Source organism: Hyperolius riggenbachi, chromosome 10 (genome assembly GCF_040937935.1).
Source record: "Hyperolius riggenbachi isolate aHypRig1 chromosome 10, aHypRig1.pri, whole genome shotgun sequence".
NCBI classification, from domain to species: Eukaryota; Metazoa; Chordata; class Amphibia; order Anura; family Hyperoliidae; genus Hyperolius; species Hyperolius riggenbachi.
Genome location: NC_090655.1, coordinates 270,477,904 through 270,499,192, shown reverse-complemented (window position 1 = coordinate 270,499,192; position 21,289 = coordinate 270,477,904). Strand labels below are relative to the sequence as shown.

At 44.3% G+C, this 21,289-nt stretch overlaps 1 protein-coding gene across 2 annotated transcripts in view; it reads left to right on the top strand.

The window, feature by feature from the left end:
* LOC137535392 (zinc finger protein 665-like) overlaps positions 1-21,289 on the top strand; it is a 976,927-nt gene that overhangs the window by 11,612 nt on the left and 944,026 nt on the right. The window contains exon 7 of one of the 2 annotated variants that reach the window (XM_068257224.1): positions 8,403-11,006. The exons of the other annotated variant lie outside the window; for it this stretch is intronic. Coding sequence (XP_068113325.1) covers positions 8,403-9,682 — 1,280 coding nt within the window. The 3' untranslated portion in view covers positions 9,683-11,006. Of the gene's footprint in view, positions 1-8,402; positions 11,007-21,289 lie in introns of those variants that run through there. 2 annotated transcript variants of the gene reach the window in all.

Here is a 21,289-nt window from a genome sequence, read left to right as displayed (position 1 = left end):
ATCTCTCCCCTGGTGGTGCCTAACTCTAAACTACCCCTAAACCGTAACCTCCCTCCCCTTAGCCACAGAGCCCCGATAAGCGGAAAATAAGGTAAATATTGTTTCCTCGAGAAGCCTGATTAGTGGCAAGAATGTAAAATTTTTATGCCTGATAGAATTGTAGTGCTGTTTTTTTTTCAAAAGGGCTCCTGCACCCTTTTGTCCTGCTTCAAGTCAGGACAGCCAATTAAGCATTTTTACCATATGGGCCATACACGCCTGTAAAAGAAACTAACCTGGCAGCCATTTTACAGTCAGACTGGAGTCACCTGACACTGTGGAGCTTGTAGTCCAGTGTTAGGCCCACACTGCACAAGCAGCATATTTTGTGATTGCAGTGTACTTAAAAAATGAGGCAAGTATAAGGCAAATATTTAAATCCTCTGCTACAGTGGCTGCGAATAACAATTTTTATCTAGGTAAACACAGCGGCCATTCTAAAGAACTTAATTTAAAAAATCTAGAAAATGCAATTTTTCATGTTTACACATTAGAAAAAAGGCTTTGTGTGAAATACATATGTTTGGAGTTAAATCTGTGAATAGTCCGTGAACGTTCATTCGCGATGTTTAACCATTAGTAGTTTGGAGATGTATGCTGTGTCCATCACGGTGACAGAAATCACATGTGGCATAGACAGCCATGACAAGGACGGGAAGTCACAGCACATGTTACATCACATCCGCTGTCCTTCTGTTACTCCAGCTCACATTTACAGATGCCCAGCAAGCTCATGGTGAACCAGAACTCCCAGGAGTGTGTAAGGGGCTACAAAGGACCAACAAGCCCTCTTACTAAAATGCCATGCAAAACAGAAATCTGCCTTCTTAAAGGAGCATTATCAAAGTTTTACGTTTTTTCTGAAGCCCTATAGGAGTTAAAATGGACTTAGTAATGGCAGATAGTGGTAGTAAAAGAGAATTCAGCTTATCAGACCTCACATAGTGCTAGGACAGTGCAGTGGTGTCTGGTTCCTCTATTCAGCTTATCAGACCTTGCATAGTGCTAGGACAGTGCAGTGGTGTCTGGTTTCTCTAGTCAGCTTATCAGACCTTGCATATTGCTAGGACAGTGCAGTGGTGTCGGGTTCCTCTATTCAGCTTATCAGACCTTGCATAGTGCTAGGACAGTGCAGTGGTGTCGGGTTCCTCTATTCAGCTTATCAGACCTTCCATAGTGCTAGGACAGTGCAGTGGTGACAGGTTCCTCTATTCAGCTTATCAGACCTTGCATAGTGCTGGGACAGTGCAGTGGTGTTGGGTTCCTCTATTCAGCTTATCAGAGCTTGCATAGTGCTAGGACAGTGCAGTGGTGTCTGGTTCCTCTATTCAGCTTCTCAGACCTCACATAGTGCTAGGACAGTGCAGTGGTGTCTGGTTCCTCTATTCAGCTTATCAGACCTCACATAGTGCTAGGACAGTGCAGTGGTGTCGGGTTCCTCTATTCAGCTTATCAGACCTTGCATAGTGCTGGGACAGTGCAGTGGTGACAGGTTCCTCTATTCAGCTTATCAGACCTTGCATAGTGCTGGGACAGTGCAGTGGTGTCGGGTTCCTCTATTCAGCTTATCAGACCTTGCATAGTGCTAGGACAGTGCAGTGGTGTCACGTTCCTCTATTCAGCTTATCAGACCTCACATAGTGCTAGGACAGTGCAGTGGTGTTTGGTTCCTCTATTCAGCTTATCAGACCTTGCATAGTGCTGGGACAGTGCAGTGGTGTCGGGTGACTGGTTTCTCTATTCAGCTTATCAGACCTTGCATAGTGCTGGGACAGTGCAGTGGTGTCAGGTTCCTCTATTCAGCTTATCAGACCTTGCATAGTGCTAGGACAGTGCAGTGGTGACAGGTTCCTCTATTCAGCTTATCAGACCTTGCATAGTGCTAGGACAGTGCAGTGGTGACGGGTTCCTCTATTCAGCTTATCAGACCTTGCATAGTGCTGAGACAGTGCAGTGGTGACGGGTTCCTCTATTCAGCTTATCAGACCTTGCATAGTGCTAGGACAGTGCAGTGGTGACGGGTTCCTCTATTCAGCTCATCAGACCTTGCCTAGTGCTAGGACAGTGCAGTGGTGACGGGTTCCTCTATTCAGCTCTAGGACAGTGCAGTGGTGTCGGGTTCCTCTATTCAGCTTATCAGACCTTGCATAGTGCTAGGACAGTGCAGTGGTGTCGGGTTCCTCTATTCAGCTTATGAGACCTTGCATAGTGCTAGGACAGTGCAGTGGTGACGGGTTCCTCTATTCAGCTTATCAGACCTTGCATAGTGCTAGGACAGTGCAGTGGTGTCGGGTTCCTCTATTCAGCTTATCAGACCTTGCATAGTGCTAGGACAGTGCAGTGGTGACGGGTTCCTCTATTCAGCTTATCAGAGCTTGCATAGTGCTAGGACAGTGCAGTGGTGACGGGTTCCTCTATTCAGCTTATCAGAGCTTGCATAGTGCTAGGACAGTGCAGTGGTGTCGGGTTCCTCTATTCAGCTTATCAGACCTTGCATAGTGCTAGGACAGTACAGTGGTGTCGGGTTCCTCTATTCAGCTTATCAGACCTTGCATAGTGCTAGGACAGTGCAGTGGTGTCAGGTTCCTCTATTCAGCTTATCAGACCTTGCATAGTGCTAGGACAGTGCAGTGGTGACGGGTTCCTCTATTCAGCTTATCAGACCTTGCATAGTGCTAGGACAGTGCAGTGGTGTCGGGTTCCTCTATTCAGCTTATCAGACCTTGCATAGTGCTGGGACAGTGCAGTGGTGTCACGTTCCTCTATTCAGCTTATCAGACCTTGCATAGTGCTGGGACAGTGCAGTGGTGTCGGGTTCCTCTATTTAGCTTATCAGACCTTGCATAGTGCTAGGACAGTGCAGTGGTGATGGGTCCTCTATTCAGCTTATCAGACCTCACATAGTGCTAGGACAGTGCAGTGGTGTCGGGTTCCTCTATTTAGCTTATCAGATCTTGCATAGTGCTAGGACAGTGCAGTGGTGATGGGTCCTCTATTCAGCTTATCAGACCTCACATAGTGCTAGGACAGTGCAGTGGTGTCAGGTTCCTCTATTCAGCTTATCAGACCTTGCATAGTGCTAGGACAGTGCAGTGGTGACTGGTTCCTCAATTCAGCTTATCAGACCTTGCATAGTGCTGGGACAGTGCAGTGGTGTCGGGTTCCTCTATTCAGCTTATCAGACCTTCCATAGTGCTAGGACAGTGCAGTGGTGACTGGTTCCTCTATTCAGCTTATCAGACCTTGCATAGTGCTGGGACAGTGCAGTGGTGATGGGTTCCTCTATTCAGCTTATCAGACCTTCCATAGTGCTAGGACAGTGCAGTGGTGACGGGTTCCTCTATTCAGCTTATCAGACCTTGCATAGTGCTGGGACAGTGCAGTGGTGTCGGGTTCCTGTATTCAGCTTATCAGACCTTGCATAGTGCTAGCACAGTGCAGTGGTGACAGGTTCCTCTATTCAGCTTATCAGATCTTACATTGAGCTAGCACAGTGCAGTGGTGTCGGGTTCCTCTATTCAGCTTATCAGACCTTGCATAGTGCTGGGACAGTGCAGTGGTGACAGGTTCCTCTATTCAGCTTATCAGACCTTGCATAGTGCTAGGACAGTGCAGTGGTGTCAGGTGACAGGTCCTCTATTCAGCTTATCAGACCTTGCATAGTGCTGGGACAGTGCAGTGGTGACAGGTTCCTCTATTCAGCTTATCAGACCTTGCATAGTGCTGGGACAGTGCAGTGGTGTCGGGTTCCTCTGTTCAGCTTATCAGACCTTGCATAGTGCTAGGACAGTGCAGTGGTGTCACGTTCCTCTATTCAGCTTATCAGACCTCACATAGTGCTAGGACAGTGCAGTGGTGTTTGGTTCCTCTATTCAGCTTATCAGACCTTGCATAGTGCTGGGACAGTGCAGTGGTGTCGGGTGACTGGTTTCTCTATTCAGCTTATCAGACCTTGCATAGTGCTGGGACAGTGCAGTGGTGACAGGTTCCTCTATTCAGCTTATCAGACCTTGCATAGTGCTAGGACAGTGCAGTGGTGTCGGGTTCCTCTATTCAGCTTATCAGACCTTGCATAGTGCTAGGACAGTGCAGTGGTGACGGGTTCCTCTATTCAGCTTATCAGACCTTGCATAGTGCTGAGACAGTGCAGTGGTGACGGGTTCCTCTATTCAGCTTATCAGACCTTGCATAGTGCTAGGACAGTGCAGTGGTGACGGGTTCCTCTATTCAGCTCATCAGACCTTGCCTAGTGCTAGGACAGTGCAGTGGTGACGGGTTCCTCTATTCAGCTTATCAGAGCTTGCATAGTGCTAGGACAGTGCAGTGGTGACGGGTTCCTCTATTCAGCTTATCAGACCTTGCATAGTGCTAGGACAGTGCAGTGGTGTCGGGTTCCTCTATTCAGCTTGTCAGACCTTGCATAGTGCTAGAACAGTGCAGTGGTGACGGGTTCCTCTATTCAGCTTATCAGACATTGCATAGTGCTAGGACAGTGCAGTGGTGTCGGGTTCCTCTATTCAGCTTATGAGACCTTGCATAGTGCTAGGACAGTGCAGTGGTGACGGGTTCCTCTATTCAGCTTATCAGACCTTGCATAGTGCTAGGACAGTGCAGTGGTGTCGGGTTCCTCTATTTAGCTTATCAGACCTTGCATAGTGCTAGGACAGTGCAGTGGTGACGGGTTCCTCTATTCAGCTTATCAGAGCTTGCATAGTGCTAGGACAGTGCAGTGGTGACGGGTTCCTCTATTCAGCTTATCAGAGCTTGCATAGTGCTAGGACAGTGCAGTGGTGTCGGGTTCCTCTATTCAGCTTATCAGACCTTGCATAGTGCTAGGACAGTGCAGTGGTGACGGGTTCCTCTATTCAGCTTATCAGACCTTGCATAGTGCTAGGACAGTACAGTGGTGTCGGGTTCCTCTATTCAGCTTATCAGACCTTGCATAGTGCTAGGACAGTGCAGTGGTGTCAGGTTCCTCTATTCAGCTTATCAGACCTTGCATAGTGCTAGGACAGTGCAGTGGTTACGGGTTCCTCTATTCAGCTTATCAGACCTTGCATAGTGCTAGGACAGTGCAGTGGTGTTGGGTTCCTCTATTCAGCTTATCAGACCTTGCATAGTGCTGGGACAGTGCAGTGGTGTCACGTTCCTCTATTCAGCTTATCAGACCTTGCATAGTGCTGGGACAGTGCAGTGGTGTCGGGTTCCTCTATTTAGCTTATCAGACCTTGCATAGTGCTAGGACAGTGCAGTGGTGATGGGTCCTCTTCTATTCAGCTTATCAGACCTCACATAGTGCTAGGACAGTGCAGTGGTGTCGGGTTCCTCTATTTAGCTTATCAGATCTTGCATAGTGCTAGGACAGTGCAGTGGTGATGGGTCCTCTATTCAGCTTATCAGACCTCACATAGTGCTAGGACAGTGCAGTGGTGTCAGGTTCCTCTATTCAGCTTATCAGACCTTGCATAGTGCTAGGACAGTGTAGTGGTGTCAGGTGACAGGTCCTCTATTCAGCTTATCAGATCTTGCATAGTGCTAGGACAGTGCAGTGGTGTCGGGTTCCTGTATTCAGCTTATCAGACCTTGCATAGTGCTAGGACAGTGCAGTGGTGTCGGGTTCCTCTATTCAGCTTATCTGACCTTGCATAGTGCTAGGACAGTGCAGTGGTGTCACGTTCCTCTATTCAGCTTATCAGACCTCACATAGTGCTAGGACAGTGCAGTGGTGTTTGGTTCCTCTATTCAGCTTATCAGACCTTGCATAGTGCTGGGACAGTGCAGTGGTGTCGGGTGACTGGTTTCTCTATTCAGCTTATCAGACCTTGCCTAGTGCTAGGACAGTGCAGTGGTGACGGGTTCCTCTATTCAGCTTATCAGAGCTTGCATAGTGCTGGGACAGTGCAGTGGTGACGGGTTCCTCTATTCAGCTTATCAGACCTTGCATAGTGCTAGGACAGTGCAGTGGTGTCGGGTTCCTCTATTCAGCTTGTCAGACCTTGCATAGTGCTAGGACAGTGCAGTGGTGACGGGTTCCTCTATTCAGCTTATCAGACATTGCATAGTGCTAGGACAGTGCAGTGGTGTCGGGTTCCTCTATTCAGCTTATGAGACCTTGCATAGTGCTAGGACAGTGCAGTGGTGACGGGTTCCTCAATTCAGCTTATCAGACCTTGCATAGTGCTAGGACAGTGCAGTGGTGTCGGGTTCCTCTATTTAGCTTATCAGACCTTGCATAGTGCTAGGACAGTGCAGTGGTGACGGGTTCCTCTATTCAGCTTATCAGAGCTTGCATAGTGCTAGGACAGTGCAGTGGTGACGGGTTCCTCTATTCAGCTTATCAGAGCTTGCATAGTGCTAGGACAGTGCAGTGGTGTCGGGTTCCTCTATTCAGCTTATCAGACCTTGCATAGTGCTAGGACAGTACAGTGGTGTCGGGTTCCTCTATTCAGCTTATCAGACCTTGCATAGTGCTAGGACAGTGCAGTGGTGTCAGGTTCCTCTATTCAGCTTATCAGACCTTGCATAGTGCTAGGACAGTGCAGTGGTGACAGGTCCTCTATTCAGCTTATCAGACCTTGCATAGTGCTAGGACAGTGCAGTGATGACAGGTTCCTCTATTCAGCTTATCGGACCTTGCATAGTGCTAGGACAGTGCAGTGGTGTCGGGTTCCTCTATTCAGCTTATCAGACCTTCCATAGTGCTAGGACAGTGCAGTGGTGACGGGTTCCTCTATTCAGCTTATCAGACCTTCCATAGTGCTAGGACAGTGCAGTGGTGACGGGTTCCTCTATTCAGCTTATCAGACCTTGCATAGTGCTAGGACAGTACAGTGGTGTCGGGTTCCTCTATTCAGCTTATCAGACCTTGCATAGTGCTAGGACAGTGCAGTGGTGTCAGGTTCCTCTATTCAGCTTATCAGACCTTGCATAGTGCTAGGACAGTGCAGTGATGACAGGTTCCTCTATTCAGCTTATCGGACCTTGCATAGTGCTAGGACAGTGCAGTGGTGTCGGGTTCCTCTATTCAGCTTATCAGACCTTCCATAGTGCTAGGACAGTGCAGTGGTGACGGGTTCCTCTATTCAGCTTATCGGACCTTGCATAGTGCTGGGACAGTGCAGTGGTGACAGGTTCCTCTATTCAGCTTATCAGACCTTGCATAGTGCTGGGACAGTGCAGTGGTGTCGGGTTCCTGTATTCAGCTTATCAGACCTTGCATAGTGCTAGCACAGTGCAGTGGTGACAGGTTCCTCTATTCAGCTTATCAGATCTTACATTGAGCTAGCACAGTGCAGTGGTGTCGGGTTCCTCTATTCAGCTTATCAGACCTTGCATAGTGCTGGGACAGTGCAGTGGTGACAGGTTCCTCTATTCAGCTTATCAGACCTTGCATAGTGCTAGGACAGTGCAGTGGTGTCAGGTGACAGGTCCCCTATTCAGCCTATCAGACCTTGCATATTGCTAGGACAGTGCAGTGGTGTCAGGTTCCTCTATTCAGCTTATCAGACTTCACATAGTGCTAGGACAGTGCAGTGGTGTCTGGTTCCTCTTTTCAGCTTATCAGACCTTGCATAGTGCTAGGACAGTGCAGTGGTGTCTGGTTCCTCTAGTCAGCTTATCAGAACTTGCATAGTGCTAGGACAGTGCAGTGGTGCAGTGCAGCTCGCAGCTCCTATAATTTAGTGTTGTGTAACGTCACAATATCTTTATTTGCACAATTGGGGACAAGAGAGAGATAAAAGGACATTACAAGGGGCATATGAGACACGAGGATACAGTGGTAATAAGAATGTGTAAGTGACACCACATTGCTCTACAAACATAACACAGATTTCTTGCTATAACTACATATAGGTCTGTTGTCACAGGAGTAACATATTGCTTTCATTGTCTCATCAAGCTCTACAATTTACTGCTTTCCATGTATGGCCAATGCTTTAGCTGTAGGGAGGTCAATGACATGCAAATAACTCTGACTTGTATGCAAATATAATGCAAATTGTAAGCAGATAATCACATTTCTCAGGAAATGTATTTTCATTGTCCAAATTTCAAGATACAGAAAATGTGCATGTAAAGTTATTGTCATGTGATTGGCCGCCTGTAATGAGCACAACCTTTTGCAGTTCCCTGTCAGGCTGATAACTAGCGATGGTCAGTGACATGCCCATTACTCTGATATGGTGCAAATTATATTATAATTATATGCAGAGTTATGCAGATGCTGCATCTGGCCCATTTCCAATCTGCATTATCTTTGCATCATTTTGGAATTCTCAGCAGCTCAGTAACCCTCCCTAATGATAGTTGCTCCTCCCCTCAGAATTCTCTAACAGGAAGTGATGATGTTTCTCTATTTGCAGGGCGGAGTCCCGGCATCAGGAACCTCTCAGAGACTCGTCTCTCTGTATCCACAGACTGTACAACGGATGATGATGTCACTGGACAAGAGTCTCCTGCAGATATCCTGGTGACCCCAAATATTCCCCCAGACTCCCCTCACCTGTCTAACCCTGAGGGGCCTCATACCCAGCACAGCTCTCCCCCTGTTGGAGGGTCTTATTCCTGTTCTATGTGTGGGAAATGTTTTGTATGGAAATCACGTCTTGTCATACATGAGAGATCTCACACTGGTGAGAAACCTTATTCATGTACTGAGTGTGGGAAAGGTTTTGCACAGAAATCAAACCTTGTCACACATGAGAGATCTCACACTGGTGAGAAGCCCTATTCATGTGCTGAGTGTGGGAAATGTTTTGGACAGAACTCCGACCTTGTCAAACATGAAAGAATTCATACCGGTGAGAAGCCCTTTTCATGTGCTGAGTGTGGGAAATGTTTTGGAGAGAAAGGAAGCCTTGTTAGACATGAGAGATCTCACACTGGTGAGAAGCCCTATTCATGTGCTGAGTGTGCGAAATCTTTGGGCCAGAAATCAAACCTTGTCAAACATGAGCAATCTCACATTTGTGAGAAGCCCTATTCATGTGCTGAGTGTGGGAAATGTTTTGTACAGAAATCAATCCTTGTCAGACATGAGAGATCTCACACTGGTGTGAAGCCCTATTCATGTGCTGAGTGTGGGAAATGTTTTGTACAGAAATCACATCTTGTCAGACATGAGAGAACTCACACTGGTGATAAGCCCTATTCATGTGTTGAGTGTGGGAAATGTTTTGGGCAGAAGTCAGACCTTGTCAGTCATGAGAGATCTCACACTGGTGAGAAGCCATATTCATGTGCTGAATGTGGGAAATGTTTTGTACAGAAATCAATCCTTGTCAGACATGAGAGATCTCACACTGGTTTGAAGCCCTATTCATGTGCTGAGTGTTGGAAATGTTTTGTACAGAAATCAATGCTTATCAGACACGAGAGAACTCACACTGGTGAGAAGCCCTATTCATGTGCTGAATGTGGGAAATGTTTTGGACAGAAATCAGACCTTGTCAGTCATGAGAGAGCTCACACTGGTGAGAAGCCTTATTCATGTGCTGAGTGTGGGAAATGTTTTGGGCGTAAATCACACCTTGTCACACATGAGAGATCCCACACTGGTGAGAAGCCCTATTCATGTACTGAGTGTGGGAAATGTTTTGTACAGAAATCACAACTTGTCAGTCATGAGAACTCACACTGGTGAGAAGCCCTATTCATGTGCTGAGTGTGGGAACGGTTTTGAGCAGAAATCGCTGCTTGTGAGACACTTGTGTTGAGTGTGGGAAATGGTTTTGCCATAAGTGTTGATTTCCAATGTCTGTTACACTTCTTGCAAATCGCACATGACATGGCATGTTAAACTGAGTCCGAGGACTCTTTCATGCTGTTCAGTGCATTGGATTGGTGCTGCTCTTTGACTGTCTATATCAAGCTCCTTCAGTTCCTCCAGCAGTTGCAGGCTTTTTTAATCGTTGGTCCCTAGCGTACGTCAGGCATTTTCCAGGTTGTGGCATTGGCTGGTTGAACGCTCTGCTACCATATATTGGGCATTTTGTTGAGAGTTTACTCAGCGTTTAACAGACGTTTTGACAGAAAGCCAAAGGGACCAGGAAGTGCCGCTTATATTACAGGAAGTGACGCTTATATTACAGGAAGTAGAAACCAGGTAAAAATAAAAAATGGGTGACATATAGAGGCTAATTTTAGAAAAATAGGGTGTTGCATATAAACTTAGGGCGGGATCTTTTGGCAATATTGTATTTGTGGGTGTTGCAATCTAAGGCTGAAAATCGTGATCAGGGGTAAGATGATCTTCAGATCATCAAAGCTGCAGTTTTGTGGTGGTTTTCGCTGCCGCTGGTACCTGCTCTGCTCCCGGCTCTCTCTTCCTAGGTTGTGTATGTAACAAATGAATTCCCTGCTGGAGAGGAGGCCAGTGAGGGGTTAATGAGTCGGACCCTGCCCCTCCCTCTCAGGGAGACAGCCAGGCTGGTGAATGGGGTACAGACACAAGGATGGCTCGTCCCGCCCCTATCCCCAGCGACCCCGCCTCTTCCCTCTCAGGGAGAGAGCCAGGCTGGTGAATGGGGCACAGACACAGGAAGAATGGCTCGTCCCGCCCCTATCCCTAGGGACCCCGCCCCCTCCCTCTCAGAGAGACAGCCAGGCCGGTGAATGGGGCACAGACACAGGAAGAATGGCTCGTCCCGCCCCTATCCCCGGGGACCCCGCCCCCTCCCTCTCAGGGAGACAGCCAGGCCGGTGAATGGGGCACAGACACAGGAAGAAAGGCTCGTCCTACCCCTAGCCCCTATTCCCACAATAATGCCTCTTTTGGGAGACACCTATGTTATTTCCTGTCAAAAAATAACTTGTTGGTTGAATAATAAGTTTAAGTCAAAATTTGTCAGGGGTATGAATAATTATGGACAGCACTGTATATCCTATGTAATAATTTGCAAGTGTCCCTGCGTCTGTCTCTGTGTCAGTGCTTTGTGCTACTGCACATGACAAGCACTGACAGCCGTTGGGACAGGACGTCGGGTGGGTGGGCCGGCTGATTGGACGTGTGTGTGTGTGTGTGGGTGGGTGGGTGTGTGTGTGTGTGTGTGTACAGTGTGTGTGTGTGTGTATACAGTGTGTGTGTGTGTGTTCAGTGTGTGTGTGTGTGTGTACAGTGTGTGTGTGTGTACAGTGTGTGTGTGTGTGTGTACAGTGTGTGTGTGTGTGTGTGTGTACAGTGTGTGTGTGTGAGTGTACAGTGTGTGTGTGTGTGTGTGTGTGTGTGTGTGTGTGTGTGTGTGTACAGTGTGTGTGTGTGTGTACAGTGTGTGTGTGTGTGTGTACAGTGTGTGTGTGTGTGTGTGTACAGTGTGTGTGTGTGTGTACAGTGTGTGTGTGTGTGTGTGTGTGTACAGTGTGTGTGTGTGTGTACAGTGTGTGTGTGTGTACAGTGTGTGTGTGTGTACAGTGTGTGTGTGTGTACAGTGTGTGTGTACAGTGTGTGTGTACAGTGTGTTTCCAGTATATTTTGCGCTTTTGCAGATAAATAGCCAAAAATATCTGACAGATCACACATGGCAGAGGGTAAGGAAACGGGTTCAAGTGAAATCTTTATAGGAAATAGGGGAGCCTTTTACTAAGTTCTACACCCGGGCTAAGGCTGGGATCACACACATTGGGGTTTTGTGTCATGGACGGGCAGAGCGTTCTGATCCATCATTGTGTATTAAAAAATCATGTATCAAATCGAAATCCCAATTTCTGACAGAAATCGTGCAATTCAATCTTTTCCCAAAATGGTTCAGGCCTATAGCAACCCCCTTTAGGGCATCAAGTAATACCTCATGTCGGGCTATTTATACAGATTTTGATAAAGTCACAAGAACTGTAACCATAGCTAATAAAAACCCTTTAAGACTCATTTAAACAGGAGGAGTCTTATAGATCATATGCCCAACTCTGAACTCGAGATCCAGATTTCTCAATCAATTAGTACAAGGAGTGAAAACTTCAGGACAATAATGTATGTATAGATAAATCAATTAATTATTTTTATTAAAGTTATTAGAACACTAGCAAATCAAATTACTGCTTCTTACAAAATCCACAACATACTTCTTAATATCAGCTCAATACACACTTCAGAGCAACATTTACCACAAGATGTTAATTTATCAGACCATTAATCACAAGCAAGGCAATCACAAGACAGCACACATCTTACTTCTCCTGTAATGTAATGCACGCTTTAGTGATCTAACCTGTCTGCAGCCACAAGATAGCATACATCTTACTTCTACTGTAATGTAATGCACGCTTTAGTGATCTAACCTGTCTGCAGCCACAAGATAGCATACATCTTACTTCTACTGTAATGTAATGCACGCTTTAGTGATCTAACCTGTCTACAGCCACAAGATAACATACATCTTACTTCTACTGTAATGTAATGCACGCTTTAGTGATCTAACCTGTCTACAGCCACAAGATAGCATACATCTTACTTCTACTGTAATGTAATGCACGATTTAGTGATCTAACCTGTCTGCAGCCACAAGATAGCATACATCTTACTTCTACTGTAATGTAATGCACGCTTTAGTGATCTAACCTGCCTACAGCCACAAGATAGCATACATCTTACTTCTACTGTAATGTAATGCCCGCTTTAGTGATCTAACCTGTCTACAGACACAAGATAGCATACATCTTATTTCTACTGTAATGTAATGCAGGCTTTAGTGATCTAACCTGTCTACAACCACAAGATAGCATACATCTTACTTCTACTGTAATGTAATGCAGGCTTTAGTGATCTAACCTGTCTCCAACCACAAGATAGCATACATCTTACTTCTCCTGTAATGTAATGCATGCTTTAGTGATCTAACCTGTCTACAGCCACAAGATAGCATACATCTTACTTCTACTGTAATGTAATGCACGCTTTAGTGATCTAACCTGTCTACAACCACAAGATAGCATACATCTTACTTCTACTGTAATGTAATGCACGCTTTAGTGATCTAACCTGTCTACAACCACAAGATAGCATATATCTTACTGCTACTGTAATGTAATGCACGCTTTAGTGATCTAACCTGTCTACAGCCACAAGATAGCATACATCTTACTTCTACTGTAATGTAATGCACGCTTTAGTGATCTAACCTGTCTACAACCACAAGATAGCATACATCTTACTTCTACTGTAATGTAATGCACGCTTTAGTGATCTAACCTGTCTACAGCCACAAGATAGCATACATCTTACTTCTACTGTAATGTAATGCACGCTTTAGTGATCTAACCTGTCTACAGCCACAAGACAACATACATCTTACTTCTACTGTAATGTAATGCACGCTTTAGTGATCTAACCTGTCTCCAACCACAAGAATAGCATACATTTTACTTTACTGCAGACTCTTAGGCCTTGTTCACATTGGGTGTGTTGAGAAACATGTAAAAGCGCGTGATAAAAAACGCATTTGTTTGTGCCGCTTCATAGTGTGTTTCAGTGCATTGTGATGCGCTTTTTTTAAGCATATTTTGCTTATTGTAGCAGTTGTCAATAAAGTTTTGTTTGTTTTCATATGAAAATTTTATTTTTTTTCATTTTGGGGTAAAAAACGCATGCGCTTCTATGTACTATATAAAAGCTCACTCATTCCCTTGCATTGATGTGCGCTTTACAGCTCAACACACAGAAATGCACGCAACACTACGTTTTTGTAACGCAGCTCAGCGCAGCGCATAGATGTGAACGAGGCACATTTATTTACATGGGAATATCAATACCTTGCAGAGCACACAGGGCAATGCGCTGTGAAAAGTGCACAGAAATGGCCCTGATGTCAAGGAGGCTTTAATCATAAAGCAAAACCTAGTTGAAAACATTGGCTGGCCGGGTGGGGGGGGGGAATAATTTATCCTCTCTAGGGGACAGCCGAGTGACATGGCTGATCCCTAGAAAGGCTCAGGAGCAAACAGCTCTCATACGCTGATGCCTATGAGAGCCGATCGCTGTCATTGGCTGGCAGGGGAAGAAAAATAATTAAAAAAAATAGAGAAATTTTATTGAAAAATTTTTTTTACACAAATAAAAAAAATAAATAAACATCGCAGGAGCGATCAGAGCCCAACAACAGAAAGCTCTGTGTGTGGGCAGAAAAGGGAGGGGAATCACTTGTGTGCTGAGGTGTATGGCCTTGCAGCGAGCCCTGAAAGCTGCAGTGCCCTGAATTGTAAAAAATAGCCTGGTCACTAGGGCGTGTAAGCCTATGGTCCTAAAGTGGTTAATAAAAAATCGAGAAAAAAAAAACTAAGGTGTCACCCCGATCTCCCCCTCTGTGGAGCCTTCTTAGGTGTGAGTATGTCCAGCCGATGCTTGTAGGGTGTGACAGTGTCTTCATTGTTTCTGAGTGTCCCTTGTTGTTTTGTGTCCTCTCAATTTCTCCCTCATTTCTATCTAAGACTCAACCCCGGGGATTACCTTCTATCCAGCTGGTATTGGAGGGTGTTTTCTTCAGTTGCTATAACTGGCTCATTTCAATAACTCTTTTAATTATTTTCTATCTGGACGTGGGCTGTTCTCCACTACCTGTGGATGGAACTATTGCCTTAAATATCATGATATCTCCCAGCAGATGGCGCTATTGCTTTAAATATCGCTCTCTGAAAATATTCAAAAATAACCCAATAACCTTTAACCTTCTTAATCTAGTGTTAAACATTACTGTTGACATTTCTCCAGATTGGAACAATGCTTAACAATCCCTTCTATTTTCAGTACATAAAATGTGTTTGTGAACAACATTAACCATCCAAGACTGGTCATCTGAGTAAATATAGCTGTCCTCACCTGTGTCTGGTCTGCAACAATAAAGCTAATCATTTACAATGCGGGATCTGTCCGTAGAAAGCTTTAGACTTCTTCCTATGCTTAAATATATGGTATATATGGACCAATTCCACTTTATATCTATCCATCTATATAAAAGAAAGTGTGAAATAATGTCTATTCCTAACATTACATGTGAGACGCACTATGTATGATAGCATTCCTAATAATGAGAATATTCACACAATGTCTTATATCCTCTCTATTGACATTCTAAGCTGTTTCCAAACTTTGGATTCAGGAAACCCTCACAGGGATCATATAATCTCTTAAAGAGAATCTGTATTGTTAAAATCGCACAAAAGTAAACATACCAGTGTGTTAGGGGACATCTCCTATTACCCTCTGTCACAATTTCGCCGCTCCCCGCCGCATTAAAAGTAGTCAAAAACAGTTTTAAAAAGTTTGTTTATAAACAAACAAAATGGCCACCAAAACAGGAAGTAGGTTGATGTACAGCATGTCCACACATACAAAATACATCCATTCACAAGCAGGCTGTATACAGCCTTACTTCTGAATCTCAAGAAATCACTTGTGTGTGTTTACCTTCTGTCCCCAGCTTCTCTCATGCACTGAACATTACAGGCTTCCTGCAGACAGCTCTGCCTATGTCGTTAATTCCTCAGTATGTGACAGTCCAGCTCCTTTCACAGCCTCCAGAGGAGGATTTTTATCCAGCTCTCTTCCATCACTGATAAGATAGCAGAGAAGCTGCAGGCTTATGTAAATAAAACACACACTGGAGTGTGCATAGAGGAACAGTTCAGCACGGAAGAACTTGGCAGCCTTCCAGACACAGGCCGACAAGTCTGACAGGGGAAAGATACATTGATTTATTACAGAGATGGTTATAGTAGAAAGAGCTGCAGTAAGCCAGAACACATTAGAATAGGTTTAGGAACTTGTAGGGTGGTAGAAAAAACGTTGTAATTTTTGTTACAGAGTCACTTTAAAGAGACACTGAAGCGAAAAAAAAATGATGATATTATGATTTGTATGTGTAGCACAGCTAAGAAATAAAACATTAAGATCAGATACATAAGTGTAATTGTTTCCAGTACAGGAAGAGTTGAGAAACTCCAGTTGTTATCTCTATGCAAACAAGCCATTAAGCTCTCCGACTAAGTTAGTCGTGGAGAGGGCTGTTATCTGACTTTTATTATCTCAACTGTTCCTGGACTATTTACTTTTCCTCTGCTAGAGGAGAGGTCATTACTTCACAGACTGCTCTGAAAGACTCATTTTGAATGCTGAGTGTTGTGTAATCTGCACATATTATAGAATGATGCAATGTTAGAAAACACACTATATACCTGAAAATAAAAGTATGAGAATATTTTCTTTGCTGCTAATCTTCTAGTAATTATTCATAGTACACAACCAATTCACTATATCATATTTTTTTGGTCGCTTCAGTGTCTCTTTAAGATGTTTATACAGCCTAGGACAAATCTTACGTTTTGTTTAAAACTTAAACCCCATCTACATGATACAATTTTTTTGTGTAATTCAATCGACATGTCTGATCGGGATTCGATTCGATTGTGTGGTCGAATGTCATGGCAAATCGATTACACTACCGATCGAATCAAATCCCGATTAGACATGTCAGATTTAATCGGATCGAAAATAAAATCGTGATCGAATCGCAAAAAAAATTGTATCGTGTAGATGGGGCTGAAGACTGTTTAAACACATCGGGTAAACTAAACTGTCCTTTCTGAACAAAATAGAACGGAATAGTCTACTTAGCATTAAAATGTATAAAAACAAGAATAATATACCTATTCCTTATAACCATATAATAGATCATGCATGCATAGGATATATTGTGTATACTTAAAATCCTAGACAGTTATATTCTCTAATTAATATCTATCTATCTATCCATCCATCCATCTATAGATAGATAGATATAAAGATATATATATATATATATATATATATATATATATATATATATATATATATATATATATATATATATATATATATATATATATATATATATATATATATATATATATACAGTGGGTTGCAAAAGTATTCGGCCCCCTTGAAGTTTTCCACAATTTGTCACATTACTGCCACAAAGATGCATCAATTTTATTGGAATTCCACATGAAAGACCAATACAAAGTAATGTACACGTGAGAAGTGGATCGAAAATCATACATCATTCCAAACATTTTTTACAAATAAATAACTGCAAAGTGGGGGTGTGCGTAATTATTCGGCCCCCTGATTCAATACTTTGTAGAACCACCTTTTGCTGCAATTACAGCTGCCAGTCTTTTAGGGTATGTCTCTACCAGCTTTGCACATCTAGAGACTGAAATCCTTGCCCATTCGTCTTTGCAAAACAGCTCCAGCTCAGTCAGATTAGATGGACAGCGTTTGTGAACAGCAGTTTTCAGATCTTGCCACAGATTCTCGATTGGATTTAGATCTGGACTTTGACTGGGCCATTCTAACTCATAGATATGTTTTGTTTTAAACCATCCCATTGTTGCCCTGGCTTTATGTTTAGGGTCATTGTCCTGCTGGAAGGTGAACCTCCGCCCCAGTCTCAAGTCTTTTGCAGTCTCCAAGAGGTTTTCTTCCAAGTTTGCCCTGTATTTGGCTCCATCCATCTTCCCATCAACTCTGACCAGCTTCCCTGTCCCTGCTGAAGAGATGCACCCCCCGAGCATGATGCTGCCACCACCATATTTGACAGTGGGGGTGGTGTGTTCAGAGTGATGTGCAGTGTTAGTTTTCTGCCACACATAGCGTTTTGCATTTTGGCCAAAAAGTTCCATTTTGGTCTCATCTGACCAGAGCACCTTCTTCCACATGGTTGCTGTGTCCCCCACATGGCTTGTGGCAAACTGCAAACGGGACTTCTTATGCTTTCTGTTAACAATGCCTTTTTTCTTACCACTCTTCCATAAAGGCCAACTTTATACAGTGCATGACTAGTAGTTGTCCTATGGACAGAGTCTCCCACCTGAGCTGTTGATCTCTGCAGCTCGTCCAGAGTCACCATGGGCCTCTTGCATTTCTGATCAGCGCTCTCCTTGTTCGGCCTGTGAGTTTAGGTGGATGGCCTTGTCTTGGTAGGTTTACAGTTGTGCCATACTCCTTCCATTTCTGAATGATCGCTTGAACAGTGCTCCTTGGGATGTTCAAGGCTTTGGAAATCTTTTTGTAGCCTAAGCCTGCTTTAAATTTCTCAATAACTTGATCCCTGACCTGTCTTGGACCTGTCTTGTGTGTTCTTTGGACTTCACGGTGTTGTTGCTCCCAATATTCTCTTAGACAACCTCTGAGGCCGTCACAGAGCAGCTGTATTTGTACTGACATTAGATTACACACAGGTGCACTCTATTTAGTCATTAGCACTCATCAGGCAATGTCTATATGCAACTGACTGCACTCAGATCAAAGGGGGCCGAATAATTATGCACACACCACTTTGCAGTTATTTATTTGTAAAAAATGTTTGGAATCATGTATGATTTTCGTTCCACTTCTTACGTGTACACCACTTTGTGTTGGTCTTTCATGTGGAATTCCAATAAAATTGATTCATGTTTGTGGCAGTAATGTGACAAAATGTGGAAAACTTCAAGGGGGCCGAATACTTTTGCAACCCACTGTGTGTGTATATATATATATACATACATACATACATACATACATACATACATACATACATACATACATACATACATACATACATACATACATACACACACACACAGTGCTGCCCATAATTATTCATACCCTTGGCAAATTTTGAAGCACAGTTACTTTTATTCAGCCAGCAAGTCATTTTTTGATGGGAACTGACATAGGTGTCTCACAAAAGATAAGACGATGTACAAAAGGCAGAAAAAAAACCCATTTCTCAGAGTTTATTTAAATTTGATCAAAAAGTGTCCATAATTATTCATACCCTTCACAAACTTACACAGTCTGTGGGAAAGTACTAAGTTCTATACCATTCCAAATAGTCCAAGCTGTTCTAAAGCATCCTAATTATCCTGATTAATTTGGAACAGCTGTTTTAATCAATTCAACAGGTGAAAAACAGCAGCTCTCTGCAGTTGGTTTGTGGACAGTCATGGCTAAGATGAAGGAGCTCAGTGAGGACCTGCGGCTGCCCATTGTGGCTGCTCACAAGTCAGGAAAGGGCTAGAAGGCCATTTCTAAATGTTTTCCAGTTCCAGTGGCTACAGTGCAAAGTATTATTAAAAAAATACGCACTACTGTTCCACACTATGGAAAATCTCAGAGGACGTGGTCGGAAGCCAAAAGTCTGTGGCTGGATAGTGTACTGGTTAAGGGCACCACCTTTGAAATGGGAGACCAGGGTTCGAATCCTGGCTAGGGTCAGTCCCTATTTAGTAAGGAGTTGAATGCAAGACTCCCTAACACTGCATGGTGGCCTCCTGAGCGCGTCCCAGTGGCTGCAGCTCTTGAGCGCTTTGAGTCCGACAGGAGAAGAGCGCTATACAAATGTTCGGATTATTAAAAGTGACACCTGTGCTGGCCAGGAGGATAGTGAGAGAGGTTATAAAGAATCCAAGGATCACCACCAAGGCCATCCTGGTGAATCTGGGCTCTGCTGGTGGCAATGTCTCAAGGCAGACAATCCAACGGACACTGCATACTGCTGGATTCCACTGATGCAGAACAAAGAGGACACCACTTCTCCAGATAAGGCACACAAAATCTTGTTTGGCCTTTGCAAATGCTCATCTGGACAAAGAAGACTTCTGGTCTTCTGTGAAACAAAAATTGAATTGTTTGGTCACAATGATGTTTCCTTTTGGCGTAAAAAAGGAGAAGCCTTCAACCCAAAGAACACCATCCCCACTGTCAAACATGGTGGTAGGTACCTAATGCTTTGGTGTTGTTTTTTCACCCAATGGACCAGGGAACCTAATCACAGTAAACGGCACCATGAAAAAAGAGTAATACAAGAGGATTCTCAACGACAACATCAGGTAGTCTGCAGAGAAACTTGGCCTTGGCCACCAATGGACATTTCAAGTCAGGACTCTGGCTGGGCCACTTCAAAACATTAATGTTGTCTGCTAACCACTTTTTCACCACATTTGCTGTGTGTTTGTAGCCAGTATAGTTGGCCCTAATATAGGTATAGGTTCCTCCAGTATATGTAGGTAGTATAGTTGCCCCCAGTATAGGTATAGGTGCCTCCAGTATAGCTAGCTAGTAAAGTTGCCCCCAGTATAGGTATAGGTGCCTCCAGTATAGGTGCCTCCAGTATAGGTAGCTAGTATAGTTGCCCCCTGTATCGGTATAGGTGCCTCCAGTGTAGTTAGCTAGTATAGTAGCCTCCAGTGTAGGAAGCTAGTATAGTTGCCCCTGTATAGGTATAGGTGCTTGCAGTGAAGGTAGCTAGTATAGTTCCCCCAGTATAGGTATAGGTGCCACAAGTGTAGGTAGCTAATATAGTTCCAGTTCCCCCAGTATATGTATAGGTGCCTCCAGTGCAGCGGCTGGTGAGAGTGGGCAGAACCTGCTCTCCTTCCTCCAGCCAGCCACACGAGGAGTCCATCTTTAATAGTGCCTCCTGCGATGACATGTGGCTACGTCATCACAGGGTGTGCTGTTACCAACGCAATGATGCCTGGGAGGAAGTAGATTGTAGCTGCGTGTGGCAGAAGGTAGGTGAGCCCCCTCTCCCTGCTGATGCGGCCGTTCTCCTCCTGAACCCCCCCCCCCCCACGCCGATGCGCCGCTCTCCCCCCAGCAATGCGCATGCTCTCTCCCCACCCCCTAAAACGGTATTGTGCATGGTTTGATTACCATGCACAATCAAACTGCGGTATACTGCCATACTGGTATACCGCGGGAGCCCTAAACACAAATATATAGTCTTCTTCTTGGAGACAGAAATAAGGCTTTTCTCCTAGAGGTATAAATACTGTTTTCATCCTGTTTGGGTTTGAGGTACATTGTTGTGAAACAGGACTGCTTCAATTACAGCACCCAATACTTTGTTACATAAATGAATATATTACAAACACAATCATTACACACAAAAGTGCAAACTTGCAGGATTACCAAATGTAAAGTCTTGCTAGCATAGAGGTAGAGACTTTGGTGCAATCAGGGCCGTTTCTAGCCTTTTCTCACCCCGGGCAATAAATTCTGTTTCTCCCCTCCCAAAAAAACCCCCAAAAAAACAAGAACATGGCACAATAGAACACATTACATATGATATAACCATGTGCCATAAAATACATGCTGCCACCATGCTCCTCATATATAACAGCAGGTATTATGCCGCCCACACTACAAGTCCCAGTAAAGTAGTAGTATCTGGCCACACTCCCTTAGTCGTATGTAAGGTGCAGTGATCCAGCCACCAGAGCATCAGGTGGCAAT